The sequence below is a fragment of the Euprymna scolopes genome, chromosome 25 (assembly GCF_053919585.1).
Source record: "Euprymna scolopes isolate OS-2025 chromosome 25, ASM5391958v1, whole genome shotgun sequence".
Lineage (NCBI taxonomy): Eukaryota > Metazoa > Mollusca > Cephalopoda > Sepiida > Sepiolidae > Euprymna > Euprymna scolopes.
Window position 1 is genome coordinate 33,189,939 of NC_136506.1, and position 13,895 is coordinate 33,203,833.

Genomic DNA, 13,895 nt, shown 5'->3' on the forward strand with positions numbered 1-13,895 from the left:
TAATTTAGAACTAGCGGGAACTGTGGAAATTCTACCTGTGATTGATTCATATGTAATATATTGATGTTGGCATTCTGTAATTATTCAGCATAAATGGAGACGCTCTGATATTTTCGTAGCTTTTTTTGTTAAAACTGCAAAAGTATTTATCCAAGCGAGCAGGGACGCCTGGCATAGCCAGGTCGTAAAATACGCTTAAATATGATATATTAATTCTGGCAGATTTCGTATATATTATTAAATAGTTAACGTTCTGCCGATTTTATATATTATAAAGTTGCGATTTCAAAAAATAAAAATATACCTATACGACTTGTGTTCACCAGCTTGTATCGAAACCGTATCCCAAACTTTAGATTTTCAGCTATAGTCGAAACCGAAACCAAAACTTATGAAGAATTCTTGATAAAATTCTTTATGAAAAAAAAAAAAAAGATTACTAAGGTGCCATCAGCTAAAATCGAAACCGAAACCAAAACTTATGAAAAATTCTTGATAAAATTATTAAAAAAAAAAAAAAAGATTATTGCAGTGCCATTAGGCATAATCGAAACCAAAACTTTGGAGGAATTCTTGGTAAAATTATTCATAAAGAAAGAGATGACTTAATTGTTATCAGTTATAATCAAAACCGAAACCAAAATTATGAAGAATTCTTAGCAAAATAATTTATAAAAAAAAAAAATTAAATGACTTGAGTGGCATCAGCTATAATCGAAACCGAAACCAAAACTTATGAAAAATTCATGGTAAAATTATTGATTACAAGAAATGGAAGTACATAACAATTAAACGACCTTGATGTAAGCGTGACACAGAAAATAACACGCATGTTATCGTATTAATATACATATATTTCACAATAAGTAAATAAATACGTTAATGAAAAATATCTTAAACATTGTAATTACATCTTCACCATAATCACTAAACAAAGATTCATTAGTGTTCAAAAATAAATAAAGCGAAACCTATAATACTGCACAAAACATTAAACGTACTATCAGAGAACGAAAAGTCTGTAAAATTTAGTTTTTATGGTTTGAAAGCAAATGTGAAGGATTATGAAACGTGTTCAGAATGGCTTTCTTGTGGATATTCGGGATAAGCCAGAAAGAGTTAAAAAAAAAAAAATCACCTAAAATTCTTACGTCTTTTTAATTACAGAATTAAACTTTTGTTTTTTCACCACCAATGCTTAGGCGCCCGCTTTGCCCCAGTTGAAATAAATTGTTCTCGCCTCTATGAAGCAGGTGGCTTCGACAAACTTCTGGAACTGACCTTTAATTCTGACTTGAAAAAGGAAACCTATCCGTTGCCAAAATCAGTGGAAAAATGGTTGGATCGTTTTACCGCTCCAGAAAGTATCTCACTCCCGACGCACGCAGTTCTCTACTTATTCCGTTGGATCATTCTATTGCTCCAGAAAGTATCTAACTCTCGCCGCAATTCTTCCCCTGTACGAGAGCCAAGTACAGTTAACATCTTTGGGAGGGGGGGGTGAACCCCCTAAAAAGCACCCTTTTCTGCTTTGGCAGGGTACAAAACAGTTTTCGAAATTCAGTGAGCGATAACTTTTCGCCTCTCTACTCTCTCACAGAACAGATTTGCGAGTCTGTCTGCCGATACATTTATGGTAGGTGTCCTTCACCATAAAAGATAACAGCAAAAACTGTCGTAGCCAACACAACCGTCTTCACTCCATATATGCGCCTAAAACTAAACGAAAATTTCATGAGCAGAGTTTATTTCCTAGAACTCTCCGCCCGTTGAACGCAATGTTTGCTTGCTTCCCTGCTGACTATGACATGGTCGTCTTCAAATCCAATGTAAATAAGTTCCTATTGAGCCGTTCTCTTAGATAATCTAGCCCTACTTAAGTTTCGCTGTGCCTGATCTTGACTTACCATCTACCTAACACTTATCCTTGAGTTCGATCCGAGCGTTGAAAAGTGACCAACCAAATAACTACCCTTTGGTCGATTTGTAACGTCCTCGCCAGACGACCCCTTTTTACCACGCATCTGTGTGCCATGTTTTTATTTAGCATATACTCGTTCAGGGTTTTTCGAATTGTAATTTCTTGAAAAGACATTTCCCTACTTATGTTTCTTTTCTCCGACTTCCTGAAATTAGCCTGACTATGTTAGGTTCTAAGCAGATCGGACATCAGAGTGTGAGGAATTCTGAAAAAGTTGGAAGTGTCTAACTCGTTCTAATTTTTTTCCTACCTCCATCATCTATATATATATATATATATATATATAAAAGCGAAAATGTATGTATGTTTGTGTGTCCGCTAAAAACTTTCGACAGACAGAACAAAAATTCACAAACTCTGTATCATATTGAATTTCCATCCTTCGCCCGAAAACTATCGAAGAATTGGCCAAAAACGTTAATTTTTTCACCCCGAAATCGACAATTTTCGACAGGGCGGTCAAGAAAAACGGTCCTCTCGTGACGACGACCGGTTCAACGCCTGCGTTAGATGACATGACCTGTTTTACTTTAAATAGTTGAAGAACTGGCTAATTTTCTTGTACGTCGTGTTAGCTCAGTTGGTTAGCGCGTTGGGTCGTTATCTAAACGTTTTGGGGTCGAATCGTGGTGCGAGATGTCTTTTTCGATTTTATAAATTTAAATATTGAACCAGTGTTATTTAAGCCATTTTTCACGTAATGTTCGTTTTTTTTTTTTTTTTTTTTTTTTTTACTTCGCTTATTCTTAGGTTTTCATTAAAAACCCCACCCCGACCACACCCCAAAAAACACCGGGTACCTTCCGATTTTTTAAATTTTACTTTTACAAACTATTTTTGAGATATTTTTTGATCGCCGCCTAGCGGGGAAAACAGAAACTGACTTCTTGCGCAAAACTAGGTCAAACATGTTGTCGCACCTGCTAATTTCGGTGTATAACCGTCAAGTTAACACTTATCAACTCATCTGTTTCCGTGGTCGAGATGGTTAGGTCGCAAGGTCCCCCCCCCCATTTCCTTTCCACCTCTGCGTCAAAGGTTCGGGGTTCAAGCCTACCTTTCTACTAAAACTATTTTTTTTCTTTTACACCTTCAAACAACCGGCCAACGTTTTTTTTTTTTAACAGGGTTGTTTTAATCTATCCCCCAAACACCCGGGCAAAATCAGGTACCCCCGCTAGTTAATAAGTTTTACATACTTTTTTAAAATAAAATATGTCCCCCGGCAGAAGATAATGTGTAGTCACCGCGGCCTAGAAACAAATGGCCGCTGAATTCGAGTTTCATGTAACACACAAAAAAAAAAAAAAATTCTTAAATTATAAAAATTGCAATTGCTTCGCTCGAAATATATTTTTTGTATTGAACGTCGAAGTCCATGACTGGGCAAAATTCGTAGCTCAATTTCTAATACCTACTCAAACTAACTAACGTTATCCTGAACCTAAACCAACAAAGTTAAAAAAAAAAAAAAAAAAAAAAAAAAAAAAAAAAAAAATGGAAAAACCTAAAGGTTAGTCTTAATCCGCACTAAAGCTTTTCTAACAAGCCTCCCCACAAAACTGCTTCCACTGCATGCCCCTAAATCACTTTGAGGAGTGTAACTAGTCATTAGATATAACCTCTACAAACTAACCCTGTAACATTAGGACCCAGGCGCGGAGCAAACCCTCTCAGGGCTGATGGCCCCAGCAGATCTTCACAGATCACCCGTCTAGGAGAAGAAAAACTGAAGCTAAACCAAAGGGGAGGGAGGCCTCTCCAGTCTTGGATGACAACCTTCCTAGAGCTGGTGACTCAAACAAATTACCGGTCTGCAAACCTAAATTGCTTAAGGAGTAGATAGGCTCTGTCTATCGCCGGCTTCTATACTCCTTCTTTGCCTATTAGTCAGGCGCAGAGACACTATCACAAGCGAATCTACTTCTTAGATCTTAAATCCTTCTAAGATAAGAGAAAAATCCAGGTTGTTCTCGACGGTCGTACATCTAAACAGTGTGATATAAATGCCGGAGTGCCTCAGGGGTCTATCCTTGGGCATCTATTGTTCCTAATATTTATTAATGACCTCCGACAAAACGGCCTCTGAGATGGGTATATATGCTGATAACATCACACTATAAGAGGCATGACAGGAAAACAAATGAACACATAACTGAAGAAATGGCAAAAAACACTAGAGGATGACCTCCAATCTAGTGGAATGGGGACATAAATGGATGGTCACATTGAATGCTGCCGAGACCAAACTGGTTTCCTTCTATAATTACAAGAACCTTTTCTGCCACCAATAGCAATGGCTAGTTACCCTCTCTGAGAGTACATCTTTCAAACTCCTTGGCCAAACGTTCACAAGAAACACGAGTTGGAACAATTATATTGAAAACATTGTCAGGGCCGCTGTGAAGAAGGTAGGCTCTCTACCGTGCTAGAAAACTGACACCTGAAAGTATCCTGTACCTCTGCCAGGCCACCATTCGCCCCATATATGGAGTATTGTTGTCACATTTGGGCTGGTGCATCTGCTAGTCTCTCGTTCCTAGACAAGGTTCAAAAGAGAGTCGCCAATCTGATAGGCCCTGAACTGGCATTTAAGCCTCAGCTCCATCGACGAAACGTTGCATCCCTCTGCCTGTTCTACAAGTATTTTAAGGTAAATGCTCTGACGAACTGCAGACACTTGTGCCCCCACGACGTAGACACCCTCGACAAACCCGACAGGCAGCTAAATCCCACCCCCACACAGTAGAGCTCCCTAAAAGATCTTACTCCAGTAGTTTCTTCCCCAGAACCGCTAGACTCTGGAATTCCATTCCAGGTCCCTGCTTCCCTAACTGTACTGACATGCAGAAGTTCAAGTGTAACGTGAACCGACATCTTGCTGCCCAAATCTAAACATAGTACCCCAGCAGTTGCTGCCCCTGATAGTATCCCCCCTACACCAAAGTGGCAATGTGCGTTGTTTGGGGTGAAAATGTAAAAAAAATAAAAAAATAAAAATAAATAAAATACATTACAGATTTCACAGCAGTAATTCGCTATTAACCGATGCTTGGCAATTCAGTGAATCATGTCAATTTTCAGACAGTTTAATGACAAATTATGATACTAATTCTGTTAACATAACAGTCAAACAGTAGATAAATTGGACGCATTCGAAGATAACTGATTTTTTCTCCGGGCTGATGTGTATACATCAGCACAGAATATTGTATTATAGTCAGAGTAAATGTGTACAGGGTGATAGGCAAGTGGTTTAAATATTAAATACCATGATTTAATCAGTTTCATAGGATAAATAGCAAAAGACTAAAAATGTTCGATTTTTATAGACTCGTTTTTACTGGTTTGAGAGTAAGCATTAGTGTTCGTTAAGTAGAAAGACAGGTCGGACTGTCAGGCTGGTTCTTATTCACTTGCTTTCCCACGAAGGTAGAGTTAAACACAAAGTCTGTTTTTAATGTGCGTGTGCGGGGGGGGGAGCTGCCCCCCCCCAAAAAGGGGCACTGGATAGCATCCAAAAATTAAATTGCCTCAGTCTAGAAGGATTTCTCCTACAGAAATGGTGAAGCGTCAATCATGTTATAAAAGATTTACAGAAAAAATACTTTATTCCTTGAGAATCAAAGGGAAATAATCCTTAGAAATGAGTGCCTGACCCTTATATCTATTTATAACATTCGATGATAACGACTTTAAAATTCATTTCAGAATCATTAGATTCTGAAAATAAAACTCCAACCGTATTCCAATGTTTCACCCTCTTTCAGATACAAAATGCAGACCTTATTGGAGTAACATTTAACGTAACTGAGGGAGTTTTGTAATTCTGGACTTTCACCTAATCATTTCAGATTAGGAAAAATGTTCCTACCCAAAATAAATAAACCTGTGTATTCTGCAGAATTACTAATAAAATGCAATTCAGCGAAAACTTCTCATAAACCGAATCTTAAACAAATAAGTTCAAATACTGCCGGTTTATTTTAGTTCGGAAATTATATTAAGCAGCAAATTTTAATTGTAATCGATTTTGTACAATCTGCAGACTGATCAAAATATTAAAGATCAAATACCCTGGATTAAGTCAATTCGCTTTAACAGGTAAAGAAAAATAAAATTAAAATATTTACAGTAATAAAAACGAAAAAGTAATGGGTGGAGTTCAAAATTCCAATAACTCACGTGGTACAGTCTGATGCTAGAACATAAAAACGATAAAGTCGTACTTTATCGTTTTATATTGCTGTAGTTGAAACATTCGGATCATCTATTACTTAGAAAACTTCATGAATTCCAGTAGTTTTATATTGGAGATAAAACTTGTTTGGCCATGAGGGCAATCAAACAAGGTTACAGACAATTCTTAGTTTCTATGTATTTAATTTGGTAAAAACTAAACGGATAAAAAGTTTAGAGATTTTATTCACAGCGTGCAACATTTGCACGAGCCAAGACCATTTTATTTTCGGGAAAGAAAATTGCTATTTAAATATTCGAAAGTCAAGTCAATTTTAAAAATTGCGTCTTAATGTTCTAAGGCATTTGGATTATTCAAAATTATGAATAGATTAGGTTAATTGTACTGTTTAGACGGAAAACCATTTTAAGACAACATTGCAAAGTTTCAATTGCGAGTATCAATAGGAGGGGGTACGATATAGCAACCGACCCAAATGCCTGCGTAGGGGGGGGGTTAGTTTAATTACTAACCAAATGAAATGAGATTAATTTGATTAAAAACTAATTGGATCTACAGAATCGTAGATTTTAACTCGAAAACTAACACGCTTTTCCGTAAATTTACGGCAGCATTACGAGGAGTTGAAAAAAAAAAAAAAAAAAGAAGATATTACAACATATACAATAGTATACGTCCCGAAGACTTCATTACAGTCTTATCTAAAAGGAATTTTGTAGACATTTTATCCTAATCAAGACAGTCGGTTGTGGAGTGGGGGAGGGCAGCTACATTTCTTCGCATTCAGAGATCTTATGCAAATGGATAAGGGGACCACTTTTCCAAAATCGTGGAATGTTGAGTCACTTAACGGAAAGTGGCTAGAAAATTCGCCATTACACGAGTCTCAGTCACCTTTAAAAAGAGGTATTAGGTTTAAACACTAATTCATGAAATAGCCTTCGGTTTAAAATGGGAAAATCCGTGGGTGTCTACTCAGCATCAATGGACTAATATGGCAGAAAATAAAGTTAAACAGGAAATTTTTAAGACTTTCTCAGGCTTATGTTTAAAGAAATTATAATAACGATATCAACGAATCTATTCAAAGATTACGGGTTACTAAAATTGAAGCAAAATCAACTACATCGATTTGTCAAAAATATTGATGTAAACGTAAAAGTCCAAAATTAGATAAAATATTCTGTTTTTGAATATAGAGTTTAGGCAAGACAGCTGACTTTAGGAGTTACACAGTGATTTTAATATGAACTTACGGTATTGTATAAAAAGAGTAAAAATTTAAGGAAAACAATTGAAACAGTAACAGATAAAGTATTTGGTTATTTAACGTGAATAGGCTTACGTAAGAGTTTCTTACGCTCGTAAAACCATAAGTTTTTGAAAGATGCAGAGTGTAGATTTTCAATGCCGGTGTGCAGTTATAGATTAACTGAAAGTTAACTCGGGTAATACTCAAAAGCTAGAGTTAAAATTAAAGCTTTCGTCGTAAAGAATTTGTATACAAACTGTAGAAATTTTTCTTATGCTATAAGTACAACGCAAAACGGATTTAGATTCGATTGGAATTAATATCTGGTAAGCCTCCAAGATCATGTGTTCCAGATGTCATGAGTCTTTCCAAATACACATGAAACCAGTAGAGACAGGTTATTTTTAGAAATATAATGAACCAGAAGAAGAGTCCCATTACGACTTCAGCGATTGTAGCCCATTGGGAAATGGCAACAGCACATGTGGTTTCGTAGAAGTTACCGGTGTTGAATGCGGTACTCCCACAACCAGGGGTATATCGAATACAGCAGGAGTCCGGGAGGTTGGTGTGAGACAGATATCGGTACCATTCGGTGTAGTTATTGAATCCGCAGCATCCGAAGTTGCTCTGAACAGAATCCCAGATAGCACGGGCAGAATTATCGCCGGTGTAAGAATTTTCAGCGGATGATAAGGCTTTTAAAACCGAACTAACGTAACCAGATTTCAGAGCAAAACCGGAGATTCCTATGAGCAATTCAAATACAAGCAGAAACACGGTACTGCAACAGAGAGCAACCAATTGGCAATAGCATTCGTAGTAGATGCCGGTGAGGACGGCAATGGCGGGTATAATAGTCATCAGAGCATAAGCGACCATGATAGAATTCGGAACGTTAAAAATGTTCTCTATCCAGTGATAATTGGTAGCAAGACGATATTCGTTTACGGCGCAAAGTATCATCAACGACACGGAGGTCGCAGCGTAGAAAATGTGCGAAAGTATCAGATAGAGTTTTGGTCGATACATGTTGGGGTTCTTGTTTGCTTGTCTTTTCTTACAACAAATTTGCGTGCAATTCCGGTTTGTCAAATTTCTTTAGCTCGCGTAGTTGGTTTTGAACAATACTCGCCACACTTCTGGTTTATAAAATTGCTCAGTATTTATCGTGGTGTTTAAACAGCTAATATGCTCATTATTCATTCAGTCATTCAAACCAACACAATTTGATTGGCTAAGAAATATGACAGACGCAATTAGCATTAGTGGAACAAGATATAAAATGTTTTACAATAAGATTAATAAAATCCCCTTCCCTTTACAAATGAAACATTCCGATAAAGGTTTGGCTATACTATGCTTTATCATACTATATTAAACCACACTATGCTGTACTATACTGGCAGTTAAGCCCGGCTTTGCTCAGGCTCTATGAACTGGTCATAACTTTATGTGTGTGTGTGTGTGTGTGTGTGTGTATATATATATATATATATATATATATTAAAATGTTTGATCATGTCCAGGTAACCTTCATCTAAGATTTCAAGTGTTTAGACCCAAAATTGACTGAGGAGTTTGGTATTATCAACTCTTTCAAATTTGAGCCCTGGGCAGCCACATTTTTTTCATATACTTTATTAAAAAGCTTGCTGCATGTCTGAATACACTTTATGTAAAATTTCAAATGTTTAGACTCAGAATTTGCTCAATAGTTTGCTAAGGGCCGTAAAGGTAAAATATTGTGAACTTTGATCCCTTGTTAGCCAAGTTTACGGCCAAAAACCGACTGAAAAGCTTTATGTAAAATTTCCAATGTTTAGACCAAAAAGTGGCTGAGATAGCAATTTTTTTAAACTTTGACCTCAATCACTTAACATTTATTTTTAGGGCTCAAATCAAATTAAAAAGTTTGACCCATGTCCAAGTAATCTACATCTAAAATTTCGAGTGTTTAGAGACCCATTATTGGCGGAAGAGTTTGGTAGAGTTTGGAAAGGTCAAATCGTTGAATTTTGACCCTTCAGAAAATCCGTGTCCTCTGTTGAAACTGGTGGAAGACATGCAAACATACATACATGCATACATTTATATATTGGTAGCTAAACATTTTCGACCTAAAACGATGAAAAAGCTCGCCTTATCTCTGAATATCGTTTATGTAAAATTTCAAATGTTTAGACCAGAAATTGTCTGAGTAATTTGATAGAGACCGCAAAGATATTTTTTTTTTAAATTTGACCCCTATTATGATCCCTTAAAGTTTATTGTTTTGGAGATAAAATTAAGTTATTAAGTTAGATCCATGTCCAAAGAACCTATATCTAAAATTTCAAGTGTTTAGACCTAAAATTATCGGAGAAGTTTTGTAGAGTTCTCAAAGGTCAAATCGTTGAATTTTGACACCTTAACAGATGAATTTCTAGCCGAAAACCGATCACGAAAATTTTCCCAAATCTCAGTACCCGTATATCAAATTTCAAGTCTGTAGACTTTAAATTGACAAAGTTATTGCGTAGGGAAATGTACACAGACACACAGACAGACACACAGATATACAGACACGTTCACTTTTATAGATATATAGCATTTCACCCCGGCGTTTCTCGGGTCTTTTGATGTCTTTGTTGACCTAAAAAAAGCAAAAAAAAATGTGGTAGTAGGAAGGCAGGCTCGAACCCGTACCACGAAGGAGGAAAAGAACGGGGAAAAACCTGACGTCTTACCTGTTACGACCACCGCCAAACCGGAAGTGACATTTTTTAAAATTAAGCCTAGACAATCTAAAGGAGAGGATAACTTTTAAAAATACAGCAGAAAAAAGCGAGTCCCCCTGTAGAAAAGTGCCTAGATGAACGTGAAGATATTAATGTTTTTTGCCATTTTTCGATATTTGCCGTATGAAGTCGACCAATAAAACGATACTGATGTTGGTAAAATCTGTCCCCCCTGTCGAAAATTTTAAGCAGATATGCAAACATACATACATACATTTATATATTAGTAACTAAAATTTTCGATCCAAACCGACGAAAATACTTTCCCTATCTCTGAATACCCTTTATGTAAGATTTCAAATGTTTAGACAAGAAATTGTCTGAGTAATTTGGTATAGACCGGAGAAGTCCATTTTTTTTTTACTTTGACCCCTATTATGACATCTTAAAATTTATTATTTTGGCTCAAATATAGTTATTAAGTTAGATCCATGTCCAAGTAATCTATATCTAAAATTTCAAGTGTTTAGACCCAAAGTTGTTGGAGGAGTTTGGTAGAGTTCTCAAAGGTCAAATCGTTTAACTTGGAGCCCTTAACAGCCAAATTTCTGGCCGAAAACCGATCACAAAGATATTCCCAAAGCTCAGTACCCTGTATATCAAATTTCGAGTATGTAGACTAAAAATTGACAGAGTTATTTCGTAAGGAAATGTACACAGATACACAGACAGATACACAGACAGACACTTTCACTTATATAGATATACTAGCATTTCAGCCCGGCGTTGCCCGGGTGTTTGGAGGTGTATGCTGAGCAAAAAAAAAAAGAGTAAATTTTTTTTTTTTAATTTGACCCCTATTATGACCCCTTAAAAATTATAGTTTCGGGCTCAAATCACTTTATTAAGTTAGAGCCAGGTTCAAGGAACCTATATCTAAAATTTCAAGTGTCTAGACCCAAAATTGTCGGAGGAGTTTGGTAGAGTTCTTAAAGGTCAAATCGTTGAAATTTGACCCCTTAATAGTCAAATTTCTGGCTGACACCCGTCACATCGATTTTCCCAAATCTCAGTACCCGGTATTTCAAATTTCGAGTCTATAGACTAAAAATTGACTTTGTGACATCAGAGATGGGTTCATTTACCGATGAAACCACGCTTTATGATAAACATGTGCGGAAGACAAATGAAGACGTATACAAGGCAATGACTGAAACCTTATAGTTTGACGCAGTGAAAGGTAGGTTGTGGCTTGGGCCAAATCTAGAGAATGGGAAATGATTTGATCCACCGACTGACAAACTCGGCCTCGTCAGACGATTAGGATGCGGACAGCGTTCAGAGGATCGATCGTGTCACACACACCCAGAGTGCAACTAATATTTGCGGATTACGTTTTTGTGTTTTGCTTTATTTTATTTTTATAATTGTGAGCCAGTACACTCATCTATGCAACCGCCAATGTGTGAGGGAGAACGCCACGACCAGAACCAAATTAGTGAAAAAGACTATAGTAACAATGTCGGGGTCGGCCACCGTTGTCACGCTGTTAACACCTGATTTAATCACAATGTGACAATTTAAAAAATAATAAACACATGATGGAACGCAACAACGCAGGATTGATAGTAAAAATCCCAATTCGCAAGGCTGCATGGGTAAATTTTAGAGGATTTTTTTTATTCCTCATGGAAATAAATACAAAAACACTGGTTAACTTTCGGCTTCGGATCAAAGAGCTGAATATGTTCTGTCAGAAAAAGAATGCATCTTTTTAAAAATATAATTTTGTACTATCTTCATACGCCTCTTTTCTGTTGTGCTTATGCTGAATAAACTTCCATAAATGCTAGTTATAACAAAAATTTCTGAATCTTGACGTACGTCGCTTGGTCGAACAGAACTTATTTTATTTGCAAACGATGTGTGAAATAAATTGTTTGATTACCGATAGAGGATGATGTTCCTAATTTTTTAGGAAGGTTAGGGTTAGGGTTAGGGTGTTGACGTATGGACTTCGGTTTTATTTTGTTAGTGGTAGTGAAACACACACGGACACACACACGCACACACATACACACACGCACACATACACACAGAAATTGATTGATTACCCAGTAGACGAATAATGTTTATAATATTTTAGAGAGGTGTCTACTGACGCAGTGACTTCGGTTGCGTTTTGTTAGTGGTAGGGCAGCACATATGCACATGCACACGCATACATACACGGATGCAAATATGCACAATCACACATACATACAAATGCACACAAACACATACACACAAATTGTTTGACGACCCAGTAGACGGATAATGCTAATAATCTTTTAGGGAGGTATTTGTTGACACCTCGACTTCGGTTTTATTTTGTCAGTGGTAGTATAACGTTAAACGCGTTTGCATACAAGACCCACATGCTGTATGCAGTCTACGTAGTAAGGAATATAGGACAAGTAATAACTACACTCCATTTGTTTTTGTAACAAAGGCATTTATTTCCTAATTATCTAACAACGCGTAACTTCTCTTTACGGCCGTTACGTCACCCATGTTTCTAACGTGGTCGTCTCTCTTTTTTATAGTATTTTTCTTTTCCTTACCGTGACGTCATTTCGCACACGGCCGGCATTTGCATACGCGCGTCCACGCTCGATTAAAAAAAGGTTGTAGTGTTGTTTGTGAGGACAAATAAAATGGAAATAAAGAGCGGAGATCGATAAATTAAAATTGCACATAAAGAATGGGGAAAAAAACAAATCGTGATAGTAGCAAACAATGTTGTAGAGGTAGCAGAAATCATTGGTCTTGTTATAGTAGGGAAAAAAGCTGACGGGTTAGAAGTAGTGATATTAAAAATCGTAGGCGATGGCTAGTGATAGTAGTAAGTATCGTTGTTGAAACAGAAGTAGTGGTAGTAGTAAATGTAACAAGCAATGTTATCGAAACATAAGTACTGTTATATTATGCCGGGGCAACGTCGGTGGCCTTGCTGACAGTCTATTAAGAACATCGACTATTATTATTATTAAAATAGTAAAATGTAAGATAATGAACATTATTATTGTTTTGTAACTCTGATGTTGAAAAACGTATGCAGAGAGAATGTTGTTTTGTAAGAAGAAAGGTTTAGTAAAATATATAGAAACAATCATAGAATGAATCCGGCTTTGCGAGTTGAGTAATAAAATACAAAAAAATAAATTCGGCCAGAAAACGTGACTGAAGATCACATGCTGGGTCTTTGAATGGTCGAGTGAGATGAACGCAAATGAATATTACATTACTTACGAGCAGGGTAAGGAATTAGAGAGACAAAGCTAGGGAGAACGACCGCGAGAGGAGAATGGCCACGATGGCGAGAATAGACACATTCTTCTCCACACAACTTACCGCCATGCACGCCATCACACTTGTTAAAACTGTCATTCGAAAACTGAAAACGTTATTTTGGATAAAAAAAATATTTTTATAACCAGCTGTTTGTGTTTTATAATCACCAACAAGTGTATGAATAGAGAAATTTCAAAAGATGATTTTTAGAAATTGAATATATTGAAAAAAAACAAAACACATTTGACGATTGGCTGCAGCGAATATATAACAGCATTGGTAGTAGAAAGCAGTTGTCTAAGGGCAGAAAGAAGCAATGTTGTTGAAATAGTAGTGGTATAAGTGGTAGTAGGAAGAAATTGACTAATGCTTGTAGAAAGCGATGCAGTCGTAATAATAGTGAGCATA

The 13,895-nt window shown here is 36.6% G+C and overlaps 1 protein-coding gene across 1 annotated transcript; it reads right to left on the reverse strand.

The window, feature by feature from the left end:
• Nucleotides 1–7,734: 7,734 nt before the first annotated feature.
• Nucleotides 7,735–8,466, reverse strand: LOC145247155 (CD63 antigen-like). The gene has a single exon (XM_080108796.1). It carries the CDS (start codon nt 8,464–8,466, stop codon nt 7,735–7,737), a length of 732 nt encoding a protein of 243 aa, XP_079964922.1.
• Between the last annotated feature and the right edge of the window lie 5,429 nt (nt 8,467–13,895).